This window comes from Chiloscyllium plagiosum, unplaced genomic scaffold (assembly GCF_037043375.1).
Source record: "Chiloscyllium plagiosum isolate Xiang-an unplaced genomic scaffold, Cpla_swu_hap1 HiC_scaffold_24, whole genome shotgun sequence".
Classification (NCBI taxonomy): domain Eukaryota; kingdom Metazoa; phylum Chordata; class Chondrichthyes; order Orectolobiformes; family Hemiscylliidae; genus Chiloscyllium; species Chiloscyllium plagiosum.
Genome location: NW_028270162.1, coordinates 29,244,710 through 29,265,953, shown reverse-complemented (window position 1 = coordinate 29,265,953; position 21,244 = coordinate 29,244,710). Strand labels below are relative to the sequence as shown.

The following is a 21,244-nucleotide window of genomic DNA, read 5'->3' as shown; positions in this document are numbered from 1 at the left end:
CCTGGAACACAAGTATTTATTACAAAATGTAAGCTAGTGGCATTTACCATTTGCACCCAAAGTCCCAATACACTTTTCGTCTCATCCATAGTGCAGCACAAAGAGACACTAACAGGAATAGTTACTGATACTGTGAAATTTCTCTCTATTGGCCAAGTTAATTTTTATTAGCTGTAATCTCACCTCTCTACTTCATACCAGTCCTTTGCAACAAGGAGGGGAAAGAAGTGAACTTCCCCACGATCTTTGCCAAGGCTGACTGGTATACAAACTCAGTCAGAAATGAGGAAGTCTACCATTACTTTAAAAAACATACCTAGAAGTTAAATGGGGGCAGTTGGCGTTCCTTACCTGGACTGGGCTCTGTGCTGGATGACTGCCGCCATGCTGTCCTTGTTGCTGTCCAGTTGGAGTCGCAGATGGTTGTGGGTGTGGAGCATGTGGATGTAGGGTAGCAGTCGGGTGGGGTGCAAACTGCTGATGAATCGGGCCTGGAGACACTAGAAATAAAAGTAAACAACCTGTTAACCAATTTTCTAACCAAAGAAAGAGTAAATCACAGTGGAGTTTGGAAATAAAAGCAGAAAACCTTGGAGAAAATCACCAGGTCTGGCAGCAGTTGTGGTGAGTCAAATGATTTTCTCTGGAATTCAAGGAACTGGGACATTTTTTCTATGCTGCTGACAAAAGGAGAGAAGGAGCAAGTGGAACAGATGGTGAGGGTGTTTAGAGGGAAAGGCAATGGCATGTTAATAATAGCAAAAGATAAACTGAGCAAAATAGGTGTGATGGAGACAATAACTGGGAGAATGGAATGGAGCCCTTACAGGAAACAGTCTGAGAGGAAGTGTAATCAAAGAATCTAAAGATACATCGTTTACTACAAGAATTGTACTACATCTCCACCAATGACATTGGAAGGGAGAGATTTTTCACACCGAAGATTACAATTCTGTCTTCCCAAGATGGTGGTGCCAACAAGGTAGGCAGCGTTCAGGTCCCTGGGCCCATCACATCCAGACGGCTCCTTCCTCCCTTCTTTCCTTATACTTTGTCTCATTTTTCATCACCTTCCTGCTGGTAGTGGAAGAGAAAGACGACATACTGGAGGACTGCAGCAGGAGTAGGACTTTTGGAGAGGTAACTGCCTGGCCTGGCAACAGAACCAAGGACTCCTGGTGGTGGTAGTCCCAGAGCTAGGGGATTCCCAGTTGCAGAGTGAATGTGGGTCCAAGCACAGTACCCAGCATCAGCAGCCTGTTGGCAAGGTGGATCCAGTGACTAAGTGATGGTGCACGAGAGGGGCAACTCTGAAGTTGGTAGGTCTGGCACAAGCAGCAGAGGGGTAGTGGCGCAGGTGCTGTTGGTCAACTGGTGCAGGACTCAGGAGTCTTGGCTGAGGTGATGGAATGAAGATGGACTCTTTAGCTATATCTTTTCAATCTTAAACAATTCAAAATGGCACCAGATTGTGGTGACCGTTGAAGCTTTCCACTGTATTTTATTGTGTTGCTCACTGTAGAGCACAAGCGACAATACATGATTATTCATTCATTACAAATACTTTGCAGCTCAAACTTCTATTTTGTATCAATTGTCCTTGAAGCAAAAACAAATATATTGCATTGCGCATGAACTCAACTTTTTTTTTTATTTCAAAATATACTTTATTCATAGAAATAAATCTTTGGTACTTGTACAATTTGTCATGTCGTTCATAGATATATACATCGCATGTCTTAAACATTACAAAGAACAGATTGAATTACTCGAATTTACAGTTATCCTATTTACAGTTCCCTTTATTAACCATCCAGTCTCTTGTTATTCAGCTGTGGCTTCAGCAGAACCCACCTGAGTGGGTGCCCTGTTATACTATAGCAAATGAACTTTTTTTAATCCCAGTTTATGGGGTTACCGTTGTCCATTTGACTGTCCCGTCTCTGGGGTAGCTGTCTGCATCCCCATGGTGAGCACGAACTGCTGGACCCTGGCTGGGCTGAGGTAGCTATCCAGGCTCTCACTGTGGTCATTTACCTGCTGTGGAGTCATTGAGCCAAGGCAAGGGTCCGCACCATCCAGTTCTGTGTCTGACAATGGGACTGTCAGAGGATCACAGCTGTCAGTTGTCTGTAGTTGTGGGGCAGTGGGTACCCCCTGGTTCTCACTGGGTGGAGGGTGGACTTCGGGGGTCCGTTGTTTCCTGGTGGGGAGGAAATGCCCTCCTCTTTATCTATGGCGCTCTGTCTCATCTTCTGGTGGTGATGACATTCTTTGCGCCCGTCTTCACCATCCGAAGAACTGGTCGTCCCTCCCTCGTGCAGCTGTCTTTTCCCCCTTTGCTGGGAGGCTTTGGGGGCCTGGCCGGATTTTCTCTTCCTGCTTTTAACAGGTATCCACTCCTCTGCCTGCTAGATTACCTTCTCCTCCATTGCTTCCATCTGCCCAGCTAGAGCTAGGATCAGCTGCTGTGTCTCTCCGCTGTCTGCTGCCTCCTCCACTCCGGCCTGTTCTTCTTTCTGGGTTTCCCTGCTGTCTGGGTGCACCTTACTGGTCTTTGGGGGTCCACGGTTCACATTGCTACCTCCAGCCATCTGTGCGTAAGTGGGGCCCCCCCGTCTTGGGCAGGTCTTGTACACGTGACCCGCCTCTCCGCACAGGTTGCAGCTCTTTGCTTCCTGACAGTCCTTAGTCAGGTGACCCTCCTGTTTGCAGTTCCTGCAGATGGTCCCCTTGCAGTCCGCCACCACGTGTCCCGACTTCCCGCAGGTTCGGCACACTTTCGGCTGCCCTTCATATGTCAGGTAGCCTCTGTTCCCTCCAATTGCGAAGCTCGAGGGTGGGTGAAGAATGTTCCCATTGCCATCGACCCTCAGAGTCACCCTGACCTGCCGCTTACTGGTCCAGATCCCAAAGGGGTCGATCACATCGGTGGCTTCTCCCTCAACTTGGACGTACCTTCCCAGGAAGGTCAGAACATCAGCCGCTGGAACATAGGGGTTGTACATATGGATTGTAACAACCCGATTCCTCTGTGCAGGAAGCACTCACAATGGGGTTGCCGACAAGATGGAAAACAGCGGCTCCCCTTTCTTCTCCTTGAAGACCTTCAGGAGCTGTTCGCACTGCTTCAAACTCCTGAAGGTCACATCAAAGTAGCCTGCCTCAGGGAAATCCTGCAGGCAGTACACATCCGCTGCAGCGAACCCACAGCATCCCAGCAGCACTTTCTTGATAAACAGTATGTGGTCAAGCGGCGTACGATCCTCTATCTTCTTCACAGTCACCCCGGACGGTCATATGAACTCAACTGGGCTATAACAGCATCACCAGTATTACTTAAACACATTATCATTCCACACAATCTCTGCTGCATACCCTGCAAACCAATACACCTTTCATGGAGGTTAGGTGCTTAAAACCAAAAACAGCACAGCTTGGGTTTTATACAACTGTAACCTTACTTTCACACTTGCTTGCAGAGCAAGCTTGAGGGTTAAATAGTCTACTCTCACTCAAGTCTGTTTCTCACTTTGTTTTTCAACTTCTTGAGATAAGTGTCAACATTCCTCAATACTATACATGCCTCTGCAATCCAAATTATTTAAGAAATGCAAGCAACATTATTATTTTAACCAATAAACACCAGAAGTTAAAAACTGCTTTGATGGCTTACCATACATAGCATGTGTCTGTTCAGCAGTAGGATATTGTGCTGTAGACGAAGGGACCATTCCCGGTTGCCCATGGCCAGGTGGTGCCATCATTCGAGCACTACTCTGCATTACTTGGCTGTACATCTGAGGCTGCGTAGTGAAAACATCAGTAAAATTCAGTTTACACACAAAGATAGAATAGCAATATTTGCTTTAGATAGGTGTCCACTGCATTGCTTACATATTTTAATAATGGAGATGAAGTACTATAAATCTCAAAATAATCAGCTACAGCAGGAAGTTCGAGTCAATGGATAATGCATTGATTTTCACAAAATAGATTCTCTATTCATTAGATGTCTAAGAAAGCCTGACATTTATTTGTAATTTGCAATGCAAGTTTAGCAAATAAGTATTCAAATATTGTAAGTTAAACATGAAGTACCTTTGTGGGAAACAAACTTGGCAATTTACCTGTGATTGATAATGTGCTACAGACTGTACAAGGGGTTGGTTAGGAAACTGTTGAGGGTTATAAGTAACATATTGTGAATAAGCTGGAGCAGTTGAAACAATCTGGCCAGCTGCACTAACTGGATGCATTATAGTTGGTGTGCCCTGAGGGTGATGCTGATCTGGTCGCTGTTGTGGCATGGCTGGTACTGGAAAAAAGGATAACAATTAGTGAGATTGCAGTGATCTTCAACTGCAAGGAAAACTGTTCAAAGGATAATTTGACACTGTCAGTACTGTATCAAAGATTAAATAGCACAATGGTCAGATAAAAATGACAACACCAGGTTATGGTCCAACAGGTTTATTTGGAAGCACTAGCTTTCGAAGTGCTGCTCCTTCGTTAGATGGTTGTGGAGAATAAGATTGTAAGACAGTTTTTTGGCTGTAAACTTTTGCTATAAATTCTACGCCATGTTCTTTGCAGCCTGCGACACATCATCAAGGAGGATGAGCACCTCACCAAGACCTCCCCCACACCTCCACTTCTCACCTTTAAACAACCACCAAACCTCAAACAGATCACTGTGCGTAGTAAACTACCCAGCTTTCAGGATAACTCGATACAACCTTGTCACAGTAGATGCTGCAAGACGTGTCAGAGTGTCGACACGGATACCACCATGACACGTGGGGACACCACCCACCGTGTACGTGACAGGTACTCATGCGACTCAGCCAATGTTGTCTATCTCATACGCTGCAGGCAAGGATGCCCTGAGGCATGGTACATTGCCGAGACCAAGCAGAGGCTACAGCAATGGATTAACGGACACCGCACAACAATCAACAGACAGAAGTGTTCCCTCCCAGTCGGAGAACACTTCACTGGTCCGGGACATTCTACTGTGCACTTCAGGAGACCATCCTCCTTCGAGAATGTAATTTTTTTAAAAAGGTTTTGAGACTTACATCTGAAAGAACTGAAACCAACATAGTCATTCTAAAAGATAAGACAAGTAACAAACAATCCAGGTCTTTTTCAACATATAATTTCAGTTACATCACACTGTAGACATTTGCTAGTGCTTCCAAATAAACCTGTTGGACTATAAGCTGGTTTTGCGTGATTTTTGATTTTGTGCACACCAGTCCAACACCGGCGTCTCCAAATTAGGTGCAGAGCATCAGTTAAAAAAAGTCACTAAACATTTATCTGAACAATTCAAGCTGCATATACCCATCTAAGGAAAGGTGAAGAAATTTTCATAATTTTAAATAGTTGGTTCATTATCCTTAAACTGAGACTTGTATTTCTAGATCAAGGCAGGAGAAACAGCCTCTTAGAATTTAACCAATCAAGTCACTGAAAGGTTTTACACATTTTAATGATATCTCAATCAGCTAAACTTTAGTTAATAGGTCCATTCTACTTCGACTTTCCATATTGGTTGACCTGTTCAACACAGGAATAACTCAATCAATCTGGTATATCTTTATTGCATTCCCTCTTAGACAGCTATATTTGCTTAGAAATGGAGTTTAAAATTGTACCCAGTAACTCATGTATAGTCTCACAAAAGCACTATCACTTCCTCAATCTTAAACAGCAAGTCCACTGCAACAACAGCTAATGCACCATATACCTTCCCAATTCCTTTTGGTATCTGAATGCTTATATTGTGATTTATGCACAAGGGCATCAAAATGCATTTAAATCAATGTTATTCAATAGAATTTCAATCTTGCTAAACTTGTAGAAATCTGGTTATTTTACTGTCACATGACAGAACTGCGTGTAATAAAAGAAATGCACAATCTTTGGAAAATAGATTTGAAGTTTTAAACCATCAGCAATACACGCATCTTTAAACACCAAACTACCTTCCTAAGTTCTTCAACCCTTAACCCATTGTGCAAACAAACTTTGATTTTATCCTCTCAAGTCTTCAGGTGTTTCTCAAAGTATATTATCTTTAACTGGAGACCATATTCCAGTCGAGACCAAACCAGTGTCTCAGTGACCATAACATACTTGCCTTTGTACTAGATGTCATATTTATAAAACCCAGGAAATGTGTCTTTTATTTGTGAAAAAAAATCTTCAGTGTGCTACCTCCAATGATTTGTGTGTATACACCTTCAGGTCTCTTTTTGCAGTCCCTTCACTTAAATTGGCATTCCTCAATCTTGCTGTCAAAATGCATCACTCCACATTTCTCTGTATTAAATTTCATTTGCCATGTATCCACCCATTCCAACTGCATGCTTAAGTCATCTTGAAATCTATCACTTGCCTTACCCCCTTTATCTAATTCTATTTTTAAATTCTCTGGGTAATCACCATAGGAACTCATCCTTGTAGAATGTTATCTCCAAAATAATACATGCTTGACGAGAATGATCAACCATTACTTTATATGCATGGTTATATACTATAGTTTAACTTGCCAATCTACTTTAAAATCCATGCTCAAACCTTGGTAAATTGGCTTTGTTTCAAAACAGTATGAAATTCTACAGTATTATGACCACTCAGAAGTCCCTTTCCTGTAAAATTACTGCTAACAGCAGACAAAATACATTAATACCAACATATCCACAATAGGCAGGACCTCAGTGAATCTCTACAATCAATTGACTATAAATAGCAAAAAAAATCAGGTGGGGAGAGAGAGAAAAGGCTACTCTTCAGACTCGTCAAAGAACCACAAATGGAAAATTATTTTCTCCAGACTTTTCAAAGATCATTTCATTTACTTGATTTAGTACTTTACAACTGCTAACCGACTTGAACCATCATATTATGAAGATATACATTCCTCAAAACAATTTTCCAATTAGCATACCAATTTTCAAAACATGGTAGAGATACGAGTGATCTTAAATTATATCAAAGCCAAAACAGGCATGTGTCAATTATAGGTACATTAAATACTACTTAAGAGATCATCCTACATAAATCCCTCAAAAAAGAAATCATACATCAGACAAGACAAAACCCCATTCTCTCACCTTTACCTGCTCTATATGACTTAGCTTGGTTGATTGGCATCGGAGTCATTGGAACATGATACATGTGAGTAGTCTAGAGTGGAAAGAAACAGTGAAGGCTGTCAGTCTGGACAGTGAAAATAAAATTTATACAAGACAGCGAGAGTTTAGAACTGAAACATTAGAGTCAGCATCAATATTGTTTGTTGAGCAGATTCATAAACCTTAATGGTTCATAGGGTGTGAGCATCACTCTCAAAAACATCATTTGTTGTCTATCACATTACATCCATCCATTATTAAACTAGACAGTGCTACACAAATGATTTTCCATATTTAGCTTTTTAAAAAAACAAAAAAAAAATTCAGGCTGGTTACCTGAACTCCTGGGCTAACTGGAACTGGGTATACCACATTCTGCGCATAACACATTGGCTGATTGTACACTGGAGGATGTTGCTGGACCACAATAGATGGACTAGGTTGGGCTTGAGGACGTGGCGGCGTTGGTGTGGTTGTTGGCTTAGGCTGTTAAAATAACAGCAATTCAAGTCACCATTGAAATCCTTAATAGTTAAAAAGACTTTGAAAGCAACTTTAGCAGAATGATGTCATTCCTTCCTGCTGCTAAAGTGGAACTGGAAATCAGTTCCGACAGGTATAATCATGGTGCCGCTAACAGTATAGTTGGATGCCCTTGTTTATTGTATGACTTACACAGCCTCTCAGACTGCTCGCAAACCCGTCATTACCTCCCATTCACCAGCATCTCACCATTTCCTACTTCCACCCTGTTCCCTATGATTATTGCCTCCCTGCAACCAAATCGTCACCATCACTGTCTCCTGCCACTGGCCTGTTCCTGAATCCTCACTGCCTCCCACTTGCTATCCCATTTGCCACACTGCTCCCTCACTATCCCGCACTCCATGAGGAAATAAGACATAAGAGTTTACATAGGCCACACAGACCACCAAGCGTGCCCTGCCATTCACTGAGATCATGGCTAACTTGATCATTCTCAAGTTCACTTTCCTTTTCTACATTTATTGAGTAAAAATCTGTGCCTCAGTCTTGCATGAACTTAAATGACCCAGCCTCTAAAACCCTCTGTGGAATAGAATTCTACAGATTCATTCTCTCAGAAGTAGTTCCACCTCATCATATTCTAACTGGACAATCCCTTATTCTGAGTTTATGTTCTCTATTGTCCAAGGGGAACACAACATCAACATATCACCCTGTCAATTCTCATAAGAATCTTAGATGTTTTAATAAGGCCTCCTCTCATTCTTCTAAACTTGAAGGAGTACATACCCTGCCTATTCAATCTCTCTTTATAAAAAAATCCTAGAACCCGAGGATGTAGTCTTAGAGTCAGGGGCTACCTAAGACAGAGATCAGGAAATACTACTTCTCTCATAGGATAGCGAATCTGTGGAATTCTTTACCACAAAGTTGTTAAGTATATTCAAGGATAAGAGATTTTTTTTTAAAATCAGTAAGAGCAAAGGATATTGAGAGAAGGCAGGAAAGTGAAGTTGAAATTAGATCAGCCATGATATCACTACTAGCACAGCAGACTCGAACAGCCAAATAGCCAACATGTGCTCATGTGGTTTATGGTCTGCCTAATAGAAGAGAGGTCTACAGAGTCCAGAGTCCAATGCACATAATCTTAATAGTAAACAGTCAAAGCTGAGGTCACACAAGATAGAAAGGACAGGTTTCAGCAAAAAACTTTCTTTCTATCCCAGCATACTTTAAATGGAATTGTTCTTTACAATAACAAATTAATATTTCAACTGCAGACTGACAGAAAATAAACTGTCCCTCAAAAGCTATAAACTAATAAAATGGACGGTTACAATAACCAGTCCAATCTATACTTTAAGCAAAGCATACAAATACACAGAACAGAATTGGTTATTTTAAGACACAAATCACTGAAGTTCCTAAACCTTATGCGGCCCCTCTATATATTGTCTAAAATTAGTGCAATTCCTGGCAGTCACTGAAAAAAAAGCAATGAGGACATTAGATATGGATACACTGAAATTGTTTATTGTAGAAGAAACATGGAATATAACTCATCTAATGTATCTCGCCTTTTAGCAGAAAATAATTTTCTTACTACAGTTGCAAAACATATTAATTTTATCACCAAAATGCAGACTTGAGTAATGTCTCCCTCCCTGTTGAGTAATACAAAAAAGAGTTTTCTAATAAGCATAGAAAGATCCAAGGACTGCCCTAACAAGCAAATGAGAAACTAACTTGCCTCAGCAAAATTCCTATAATGTGACATTTTATGTAATCTGGAGTGATTCTCATGGTGCTTCAGCAACTGACCCAATTTGGATTGTGTGGCCATATCCCTCTTGTGGATGTTTGAGAGAGACAAAGGACCTATCAGAATCCTAATATCAACAAGAAATTAACCTTATAGCTATTATTTAAACCCTCATTTCCTTCCACTGTTGGATCTGGATTCTTCTCTTCCCTTGAATTTGAGTGCAAGAGAAACTTCTCTTCAATATTATACTAGAGGAGAACAAATAAGCAGCACAACTTACAGGAGTATAGAAAGTCTTCGGATTGAATTCTTTAGCATTTGGATTCAATGTAGATTTTCTAACTTGTCTGAAAGAGAGAAAAGTTTTAAGATCGTACAGTATTTCAGGCACTATTGGCAGACAACCATCGACCTAAAATGACAACTTTGCTCTGTTCAAAGATGCTGCACAACTTGCAGAGTATCTTCAAAATTTTCTGGTTTATATTTCAGTTTTCCAGCATCCATAGTATTCTGGATTTGTTTAATAATCAGGTTATTTGGGTGGAACGGAGAAATAAGAAAAGGATGATCACTTTACTGGGATTGTATTATAGACCCCCATATAGTCAGAGGGAAATAGAGAAACAAACTTGTAAGGAGATCTCAGCTATCTGTAAGGATAATAGCGTGGGGATGGTCGGGGATTTTATCTTTCCAAACATCGAATGGGACTGCCATAGTGTTAAGGGTTTAGATGGAGAGGAATTTGTTAAGTGTGTACAAGAAAATTTTCTGATTCAGTATGTGGATGCACCTACTAGAGAAGATGCAAAACTTGACCTACTCTTGGGAAATAAGGCAGGGCAGGTGACTGAGGTGTCAGTGGGGGAGCACTTTGGGCCAGCAACCATAATTCTATTCGTTTTAAAATAGTGATGGAAAGATAGACCAGATCTAAAAGTTGAAGTTCTAAATTGGAGAAAGGCCAATTTTGACGGCATTAGGCAAGAACGTTCAAAAGCTGATTGAGGGCAGATGTTCACAGGTAAAGGAATGGCTGCAAAAGGGGGAAGCCTTCAGAAATGAGATAAGAATCCAGAGAAAGTATATTCCTGTCAGGGTGAAAGGGAAGGCTGGTAGCTTTAGGGAATGCTGGATGACTAAAAAAATTGAGGGTTGGGTTAAGAAAAAGAAGGAAGCATTTGTCAGGCATAGACAGGATAGATTGAATGAATCCTTAGAAGAGTTTAAAGGAAGTAGGAGTATACTTAAGAGGGAAATCAGGAGGACAAAAAGGGGACATGAAATAGCTTTGGCAAATAGAGCTTAAGGAGAATCCAAAGGGTTTTTACACATTAAGGACAAAAGGGTAACTGAGAGGGAATAGGGCCCCTCAAAGATCAGCAAAGCAGCCTTTGTGTGGAGCCACAGAAAATGGGAGAGATACAAAACTAACATTTTGCATCAGAATTTACTGTGGAAAAGGATATGGAAGATACAGGAAGTAGGGAAATAGATGCTGACATCTTGCAAAATGTCCATATTACAGAGGAAGTAGTGCTGGATGTCTTGAAACAAAAGGTGGATAAATCCCCAGGACCTCATCAGGTGTACCCCAGAACTCTGTGGGAAGCTAGAGAAGTGATTGCTGGGCCTCTTGCTGAGATATCTATCATCGATAGTCACAGGTGAGGTGCCGGAAGACTGGAGGCTGGCTAATGTGGTGCCACTGTTTAAGAAGGGCAGCAAAGACAAGCCAGGGTACTATAGACCAGTAAGCCTGACCTCGGTGGTGGGCAAGTTGTTGGAGGGAATCCTGAGGGACAGGATGTACATGTATTTGGAAAGGCAGGGACTGTTTAAGGATAGTCAACACGGCTTTGTGTGGGAAATCATGTCTCACAAACTTGATTGAGTTTTTTGAAGTAACCAAGAAGATTGCTGAGGACAGAGCGGTAGATGTGACCTAAATGGTCTTCAGTAAGGCGTTCGACAAAGTTCCCCATGGGAGACTGGTTAGCAAGGTTAGATCTCTCAGAATACAGGGAGAACTAGCCATTTGGATACAGAACTGGCTCAAAGATAGAAGACAGAGGGTGGTGATGGAGGGTTGTTTTTCAGACTGGAGGCCCGTGACCGGTGGAGTGCCTCAAGGATTGGTGCTGGGTCCTCTACTTTTTGTCATTTACATAAATGATTTGGATGTGAGCATAAGAGGTACAGTTAGTAAGTTTGCCAATGACACCAAAATTGGAGGTGTAGTGGACAGCGAAGAGGGTTACCTCAGATTAAAACAGGATCTTGATCAGATGGGCCAATGGGCCGAGAAGTGGCAGATGGAGTTTAATTCAGATAAATATGAGGTGCTGCATTTTGGGAAAGCAAATCTTAGCAGGACTTATACATTTAATGGTAAGGTCCGAGGGAGTGTTGCTGAACAAAGAGACCTTGGAGTGCAGGTTCATAGCTCCTTGAAAATGGAGTTGCAGGTAGATAGGATAGTGAAGGCGGCGTATTGTATGCTTTCTTTTATTGGTTATGTTGCGGCTGTACGGGACATTGGTTAGGCCACTGTTGGAATATTGCGTGCAATTCTGGTCTCCTTCCTATCGGAAAGATGTTGTGACACTTGAAAGGGTTCAGAAAAAGATTTACAAGGATGTTGCCAGGTTGGAGGATTTGAGCTATGGGAAGAGGCTGAACAGGCTGGGGCTTTTTTCCTTGGAGTGTTGTGAGGCTGAAGGGTGACCTTATAGAGGTTGACAAAATTATGAGGGCCATGGAAAGGATAAATAGACAAAGTCTTTTCCCTGGTGTGGGGGAGTCCAGAACTAGAGGACATAGGTTTAGGGTGAGAAGGGAAAGATAAGAGAGAGACCTAAAGGGCAACTTTTGCATTCAGAGGGTGGCACGTGTATGGAATGAGCTGCCAGAGGAAGTGGTGGAGGCTGGTACAATTGCAACATTTAAAAGGCATTTGGATGGGTATATGAATAGGAAGGGTTTGGAGGGATGTGGGCCGGGTGCTAGCAGGTGGGACTAGATTGGGTTGGGATATCTGGTTGGCATGGATGAGTTGGACCGAAGGGTCTGTTTCCATGTTGTACATCTATATGACTACTTCATAGTAAAAGCATTTTGCACTGTCAAATATACATTTTGCAATTTTAAATTGGTTTTAACTCTGATCTTGTATAAAAGCAGCTTGAGAAATAATGACGACTACCAGCTAAACATTAAATAGAAGGAGGCAACAGTTAAGGTTCAATGATTAATCCTTTAGGTGTTTCAAAGGAAGTCACAATCCAAGAGAAGACTGATCAGATGGTAATTTTGCTACAAAGAATCTACAACACAAACCAATTACAACATCTGTGCCACCTCTTCAACTGCAGCTATCTGCCATAATTGCCTTTCTTGCATTCCCTGTGCCCTTCTGCAAATATCTTACTTATTTGAAGCCATCTTTAATACTGTTTGAGAATCTTTATTTCAATAATGTGATAAAGTATCCGAGTTCTTAAGAATCATACGTGGGGAAAAAGCTTTCAAATCATTCACTTGTTTTTGTTTTAATATTCATTCTATATGCTCCCTTGTTATGGGCAGTCTTGTCAATTTATATGCCAAAAAAAAAGTTGTTGCCTCAACTATTGTTAGCCAGACTGAATGTGAAGTTTAAAATTATAACACCTGCGCACTTCAAAAGCAACAGAGTAAACAGCTACAAACAATAAGTGGTGTTAAAGCATTTTAAAATGGAAACCACTAAATTGAAAATGATTTTGATACCAGTATTTTAGGGAATACACCTTGCTTTCAACATTTACCAAGAGATTTGCCACAACTATCATGCACTTCAAATACACTGCAAAATCACTGCTTGTGGTAAAGTTGTAACGTTTGGGCTGGATTTTCCAATCCATGAGATTGCTACTTAAAAAAGAGGGAGCTCTGCATTTCTGAGAGGAAATTCCAATCTCAACTCCTTCAGAAAAGTGGAGTAGACTTCCATTCTGACAGTTCTTTCATAGTGTGGCAATGTCAGGAGAAGACAAACCATGCCCCCTTTTCCATGCAGTAAGTTGGGGTATATTCTGAAATTTAAAAGGTCCTTACAGCTACTTTAACAGCAAAAAGATAAGAGCAATCTTGGTCAGAAGGGTAGGCCGTCAGCTTGGGAAGAGATAGGTGGCAGGGTACTAGGTAAGTAGGGGGTTAGCTGGGTAAGACGCTGAAGGAAGGGGGTAGTATGATATGGTACAAGTTGTTAAGGGTGCTAGGTAACTGAGGTACTGTTTACGGCAGGTCAGGATGGTTCAGCGAAACTGGATTCAGCAGGAGGTGGAGAGACTGGCATTGGTTTCACAGGACCCAGAAACGGGTTCTGGTCCAGTCAGGTCCAGTGCAGCAACAGGGCATCAGGTTGGGTCTGCTGAAAGTTTGCAGTTGGGTCCTGGGGATTCCCAGGTCAGTGTCTGAGGGGTGTAAGTAGTCTGAGGGACTGGTAATTGGGGCACGTGGTGCCAGTACAAGTTTTGTTGAATAGTTTTTCAGTAATGTTCCCTGAACAACTATTTTACCTAATAGCATCAATCTGTCAATGATCCGATTTAAATAGAGACTTTTGGAGGGCTCCAAGGAAATGAATAACCTGCAATCTGCTACAGAGCTTCCACAGGATGCACAACTTCCATCTGGAATGATGGCAGTGTAGCAAGGAAGTTTGCGATCTTACATGTATCACCTGATCATGCAATATTACCATATTAAGAAATCAGACTCCTTTCGAGTTTTATTGAAATTGGGAAGATCCTATGCACATTTATTGCCCACAGACTTCTGCAGTGTTGACGCATTCTGGTTGAACTATTGGTAATATATCATTTCTGGGTGTGCATACGTACTCTGGTGTACCTTCCTTTTTATCCTCTTTTTCTTCTTTTTCTGGCTTACTGGTTGGACCAGTAGTCTGGACGGCCTGGGAAGTCACATCTGGTCCTCTCTTCTGCTCAGAGCTGATTATGTTCGGGGAAGCACTGGGACTGCTTGGTTTGCTGCTACTATTGCTGGTGTTTGCATTTGAGCTGCTCTCACTGACAGATTCTTTGCTACCCGGTTCAATCACTGTTATCTTCTCCTTGATTGGATCCCTGGATTGGTTCTCTGTACTCTCTCTGGACTTAAACTGATCCACAACTGGATCAGTGATTGGAGCAGTCTGCAACTAAGAATGGTGTAAGCTTAAATATATAAACCAACATAAAAAGTCTCAATATTTGTATAACAAGTTACCTAAATCTGATGAAAACGCTATTTAACATACTCGTCGTCAAAATGTTCATGATATTCAAAGTTATATTGTTTAGCTCTATTACATAAAAATATTTCAAACATAACATAAGTCTGCAACAGGGCAAGTTAAGCAAAAGGTAAGGAACGCATTTTTGACATCAGATGAAAAAACAAAAATGTTCTTTATGTTCAAGAAAAATTCAAAATGTTGCACTAGGAATAACTTGAGAAGCAGCAATAGTCTGGAAAAAGACAGCAGAGAACTCCTCCTCAAATGTGCATAACTGTGAAGAGAACAAGTAAAAGACTAATTTAGAAGAAACAGAAAAATCAAAATACTTTTTAAAAAATGGTGGAAGAGAAATGAGAATGGAGTCAATGGCAATTGTTAAACTGGTGGTTTTGTTAAGTCGTAATTTATTTTGCTTCAAAAAAGGATTCCCAATCTGTGGGCTGCAACCCCACTGGGATCATGGAGATCATTATTGGGTCATAGATGCCAATCCTCCAAGGGTAACTGCGGAGAGGAGACTGCCAGATCTGCAGATTTGCCTTGATATGATTAATACAAGTCTGTGAAAGAATTTGGCAAGTTTGTCCTCAGTTCTACAACAAAATTGCATTTAGCTTCGTGAACAGGAATGATACTGAAAATACTCACTCTAAAGTCTTCCCTGAATTTCTTTAAGTCTGCTATCTGTTTCTTATGATCTGAAGCCGATGGAGATGTAGCTGCAAAGAGAAAAACTCAATCATATACAAAACAGGTTACCTGTACCAGTCTGAAATCAAGACACTTGAACTATTTTGAAACAAACAAGTTATTGTATTTAAGTAATTATGCTGTATAATAACAGGCTGAGGCACAAAAGCCTTTTATGAAATATACCCAGATGTGCAATTTATTTTTGTCTGACATTCTTTCAGAGTAGCACAATATTAACTTCTAATTGGGGCTGGAAGATTGAATAAGCATGTTATCTGTGAGATTCAATATTGATGACAAATGCAACAATTAAAATAATGACTGCAATGCCAAACTGCATATGTACACAACTGAAAAGTTTTACAAGTGAATGGGCACCACCTTTTAGATGGGCTGCGAAAAACTACAATTAAGAATTCCTATAAAATTCCTATACCCAAGTTAAGAATCCTCACTTGAAGTTGGAACTGCATTGCTAAAAATCCTGACTTTTAAGTGAATGGTGGATTCGCCTAGGAATCTTGACTATAGCCAGTTAGGTTTCTTTAGACATTTCTCATCCAGAAAAACTAAACTGCATGCTTAGATGCCACATGACACATGAGCAGCACTAAATTTCAAGCTGAAATAGCTTGTGAAACAAATACATTTATTTATTGTACTTTGAGTGTAAAATGTTTAAAACTATTATTCAAAGGCATCTGGATGGGTATATGAATAGGACGGGTTTAGAGGGTTATGGGCCAAGTTCTGGCAGATGGGATTAGGTTAGGATAGGATATCCGGTTGACATGGACAAGTTGGACCGAAGGGTTTGTCTCCATACAGTTCATCTCTATGACTCCAACGCAAATTGACCATGTTCCATCTTGTGGCAGAACCTAGCTGATGCATGAAGCTAAGGTCTCCGGTCCACTTGCACCAACCAACATTTGCCACTAGATGGGACTCGATACAAGCTCCAAATGGAAGCCAGGAGAAGGACTGAAGAATTGACCCTGATTACAAGGGTAAAAAGAGATTGTTGAGACAAGGACAAGGATGAAAGAAGAACAGAGGAATAGAGGATAAGGGCAAAGGCAGAAGCATTATGAAAAAGGTCATGTGCATGCGTAAACCAAAGGAGAGCAAGTCTTTGGCAAACAATATTGAAAATGAAACTGGGAATATTAAATGGATATGGTCAATATTTCATTAACAACATTAAAGTGAAATCACATTAAATCAACACTAGATAGGAACTTACTCTAAAGTCATGTAATACTAACCTTTGATTCCTGGTTTGGTTAAGCTAGGGGGAGTATTACAGATTTCAACAGGCTTTGGATTCTCTTTGTTTACAGAGGGGGAATTCTGCTTCTGTTCCTGAAGTCTGGTTTCCTTAGCTGTAAATGGACAATACACCCGAATTATTTCTGAATTAAATTTATGCATAACCCAGAAATTATAAACTAAACAAGTTTTTTCCCTAAAGGTTAGGCAGAAATAAGTCTTCAATGACATGTCCCAATAATCCATCCTCAGCCACAATTAAGATCCATACACTAGCTCAAGTGCTTAACAAAAGTCAACAGGTAATTTGTGGAATGTGCCAACATTTACTGGACAGTTAGATTCTTGGCACATTGCCACATACTTAAAGACAACTCCTTTCTTTGTGAGACAGTGTTTGGAACAATAATTTGGTAATACACTGAAGGATACAAGCTAAGCAAGCCAATAGATGTCAACTTTTCTGTGAAAGAGCTAAACACATTTTTTCAATGTGTCTTCATAGAACATAGAAGAATACAGCGCAGTACAGGCCCTTCGGCCCTCAATGTTGCGCCGATCCAAGCCCACCTAACCTACACTAGCCCACTATCCTCCATATGCCTACCTAATGCCCACTTAAATGCCCATAATGAGGGAGAGTCCACCACTGCTACTGGCAGGGCATTCCATGAACTCACGACTCGCTGAGTAAAGAACCTACCACTAACATCTGTCCTATACCTACCCCCCTTAATTTAAAGCTATGCCCCCTTGTAATAGCTGACTCCATACGAGGAAAAAGATTCTCACTGTCGACCCTATCTAAACCCCTAATCATCTTATACACCTCTATCAAGTCACCCCTAAACCTTCTTTTCTCCAATGAAAACAACCCCAAGTGCCTCAGCCTTTCCTCATACGATCTTTCTACCATACCAGGCAACATCCTGGTAAACCTCCTCTGCACCCGTTCCAGTGCCTCCACATCCTTCCTATAGTATGGCGACCAAAACTGCACACAATACTCCAGATGCGGCCGCACCAGAGTCTTATACAACTGCAACATGACCTCAGTACTCCGGAACTCAATTCCTCTACCAATAAAAGCCAGTACGCCATATGGCTTCTTCACCGCACTATTTACCTGGGTGGCAACTTTCAAAGATTTGTATACATGGACACCAAGATCCCTCTGCTCATCCACACTACCAAGTATCCGACCGTTAGCCCAGTACCCCTACTTCCTTGCAGCTTATAACAAATTAGACTTAATCCTGTGTTTTGGAGATGTCTGAAGTCTAAAAATTAAGATTGCTGACTATAAATAGGACAATTTGACAGCAATTAACTTTGCCTGCTTGGGTACTCACAGAATCCAGCATTAAGTCATTTAAGAGGATTTCAACAAAGACCCCTCTTAGAATGTCGAACCTGAAAACAATCTTTTGGTGGCGGGGGGAGGGAATAAAGCAGCACTATGAAACTAACAGTTGGAAAGTAGTATTCCAGGTTTCATTAGACCTGGGTATGGAAAGATTTAACAGAGTGATGAAGTGTCCACAGCAGTGTTTGCGACATGGATGTAATACTTGATAATTATATGCGTTATGAACAGACCAAATCCCCTCAAAACATGTCAGGGAGATGTTACTTATTTTAAAGGCAAGTGCCTGGCATTGCATTCCGGATACAATTTGATTGGTCAAACCTTTGTCTTGAAGAAAAACACTATATTCATATACTACGGTTACAATACAATTAAAAAAAGATTGGAATAACAACTCTATTGGAAAACTTAACAGATTATTTAACTGCCATCATTCTATCAGGGAATGAACCCAAACCATTAATGGGAAGGCGGGAGTGGGGGGGGGGGGAAGAGAAAGACAGAGGGAGGAGGGGGTGGAGAGAGGAGGAGAAGGGGGGGCGAGAGAGAAGGGGGGGAGGGAGAGAGAGAGAGAGAGAGAGAGAGAGAGAGAGAGAGAGAGAGAGAGAGAGAGAGAAGAGAGAGAGAGAGAGAGAGAGAGAGAGAGAGAGAGGAGGGCGAGAGGAGAGAGAGAGAGAGGGGGGGGCGAGAGAGAGAGAGAGAGGAGGGCGAGAGAGAGAGAGAGAGAGGGGGGGGCGAGAGAGAGAGAGAGGGGGGGCGAGAGAGAGAGAGGGGGGGGCGAGAGAGAGAGAGAGAGAGAGGGGGGGGGCGAGAGAGAGAGAGAGAAGGGGGGCGAGAGAGAGAGAGAGAAGGGGGGCGAGAGAGAGAGAGAGAAGGGGGGCGAGAGAGAGAGAGAGAAGGGGGGCGAAAGAGAGAGAGAGAGAGAGAGAGAGAGAGAGAGAGAGATGAGAGAGAGAGAGGGGGGGCGAGCGAGAGAGAGAGAGAGGGGGCGAGAGAGAGAGGGGGGGCGAGAGAGAGAGAGGGGGGGCGAGAGAGAGAGGGGGGGGCGAGAGAGAGAGAGGGGGGGGCGAGAGAGAGAGAGGGGGGGGCGGAGAGAGAGAGGGGGGGGCGAGAGAGAGAGGGGGGGGCCGAGCGAGCGAGAGAGAGAGGGGGCGAGAGAGAGAGGGGGGGGGCGAGAGAGAGAGGGGGGGGGCGAGAGAGAGAGGGGGGGGAGAGAGAGAGAGGGGGGGGCGAGAGAGAGAGAGGGGGGGAGAGAGAGAGGGGGGGGCGAGAGAGAGGGGGGCGAGAGAGAGAGAGGGGGGGCGAGAGAGAGAGAGAGAGAGGGGGGGCGAGGAGAGAGAGGGAGGGGGGGCGAGAGAGAGAGAGAGAAGGGGGGCGAGAGAGAGAGAGAGAGAGAGAGAGAGGGGGGGCGAGAGAGAGAGAGAGAGAGAGAGGGGGGCGAGAGAGAGAGAGAGAGAGGAGGGGGCGAGAGGAGAGAGAGGAGAGGGGGGGCGAGAGAGAGAGAGAGAGGGGGGGCGAGAGAGAGAGAGAGAGAGAGAGAGGGGGGGCGAGAGAGAGAGAGAGAGGGGGGGCGAGAGAGAGAGAGAGAGAGAGGGGGGCAGAGAGAGAGAGAGAGAGAGAAGGGGGGCGAGAGAGAGAGAGAGAGAGAGAGGGGGGGGCGAGAGAGAGAGAGAGAGAGGGGGGGGGGCGAGAGAGAGAGAGAGGGGGGGCGAGAGAGAGAGAGGGGGGCGGGCGAGAAGGGGGGGCGGGCGAGAAGGGGGGGCGGGCGAGAGGGGGGGCGGGCGAGAAGGGGGGCGGCGAGAAGGGGGGGCGGGCGAGAAGGGGGGGCGGGCGAGAAGGGGGGGAGGGCGAGGAAGGGGGGGCGGGCGAGAAGGGGGGCGGGCGAGAAGGGGGGGCGGGCGGAGAAGGGGGGCGGGCGAGAAGGGGGGCGGGCGAGAAGGGGGGGCGGGCGAGAAGGGGGGGCGGGCGAGAAGGGGGGCGGGCGGGAGGGGGGGGGGCGGCGGAGGGGGGGGCGGCGGGAGGGGGGGGCGGGCGGGAGGGGGGGGCGGGCGGGAGGGGGGGCGGGCGGGAGGGGGGGCGGGGCGGGAAGGGGGGGGCGGGCGGGAAGGGGGGGCGGCGGGAAGGGGGGGCGGGCGGGAAGGGGGGGGGCGGGCGGGAAGGGGGGGCGGGCGGGAAGGGGGGGGCGGGCGGGAAGGGGGGGGCGGGCGGGAAGGGGGGGGCGGGCGGGAAGGGGGGGGCGGGCGGGAAGGGGGGGGGGGGGAGGGGGGGCGGGCGGGAAGGGGGGCGGGCGGGAAGGGGGGCGGGCGGGAGCGGCGGAAGGGGGGGGCGGGCGGGAAGGGGGGGGGGCGGGAAGGGGGGGGCGGGCGGGGAAGGGGGGCGGGCGGGGGAAGGGGGGGGCGGGCGGGAAGGGGGGGCGGGCGAGAAGGGGGGGGCGGCGAGAGGGGGGGGCGGGGGCGAGAAGGGGGGGCGGGGGGGCGGAAGGGGGGGGGGTTGGGCGAGAAGGGGGGGGCGGGCGGGCGAGCGAGGGGGCGGGCGGGGGGGCGAGAAGGGGGGGGGCGGGCGCGGGCGAGAAGGGGGGGCGGGCGGGCGAGGAAGGGGGGGCGGGCGGGCGAGAAGGGGGGGCGGGCGGGCGAGAAGGGGGGGCGGGCGGGCGGAAGGGGGGGCGGGCGGGCGAGAGGGGGGGCGGGCCGGCGAGAAGGGGGGCGGGCGGGCGAGAGGGGCGAGAAGGGGGGGGCGGGCGGGCGAGAAGGGGGGGCGGGCGGGCGAGAGGGGGGGCGGGCGGGCGAGAAGGGGGCGGCGGCGAGAAGGGGGGCGGGCCGGGCGAGAAGGGGGGCGGGCGGGCGAGAAGGGGGGCGGGCGGGCGAGAAGGGGGGGCGGGCGGCGAGAAGGGGGGGCGGTGCGGGCGAGAAGGGGGGGCCGGGCGGGCGAGAAGGGGGGGCGGGCGGGCGGAGAAGGGGGGGGCGGGCGGGCGAGGAAGGGGGGGCGGGGCGGGGCGAGAAGGGGGGGCGGGCGGGCGAGAAGGGGGGGCGGGCGGGCGAGAGGGGGGGGCGGGCGGGCGAGAAGGGGGCGGGCGGGCGGAGGGGCGGCGGCGGGCGAGAAGGGGGGGCGGGCGGGCGAGAAGGGGGGGCGGGCGGGCGAGGAAGGGGGGGCGGGGCGGGCGAGAGGGGGGCGGGCGGGCGAGAAGGGGGGCGGGCGGGCGAGAAGGGGGCGTCTGCGGAGGC

At 45.7% G+C, this 21,244-nt stretch overlaps 1 protein-coding gene across 6 annotated transcripts in view; it reads right to left on the bottom strand.

Annotated features, from left to right (window-relative positions):
- atxn2 (ataxin 2) overlaps positions 1-21,244 on the bottom strand; it is a 105,504-nt gene that overhangs the window by 3,182 nt on the left and 81,078 nt on the right. For 4 of the 6 annotated variants that reach the window (XM_043715670.2, XM_043715673.2, XM_043715672.2 and 1 more), the window contains 9 exons: positions 16,651-16,767; positions 15,338-15,408; positions 14,289-14,608; positions 9,680-9,746; positions 7,482-7,631; positions 7,125-7,197; positions 4,131-4,318; positions 3,677-3,806; positions 352-500 (listed from right to left, as the gene is read on the bottom strand). In XM_043715670.2, coding sequence (XP_043571605.1) covers positions 352-500; positions 3,677-3,806; positions 4,131-4,318; positions 7,125-7,197; positions 7,482-7,631; positions 9,680-9,746; positions 14,289-14,608; positions 15,338-15,408; positions 16,651-16,767 — 1,265 coding nt within the window. The remainder of the gene's footprint in view (positions 1-351; positions 501-3,676; positions 3,807-4,130; positions 4,319-7,124; positions 7,198-7,481; positions 7,632-9,679; positions 9,747-14,288; positions 14,609-15,337; positions 15,409-16,650; positions 16,768-21,244) is intronic. The other 2 variants (XM_043715671.2, XM_043715674.2) reach the window with 1 other exon arrangement.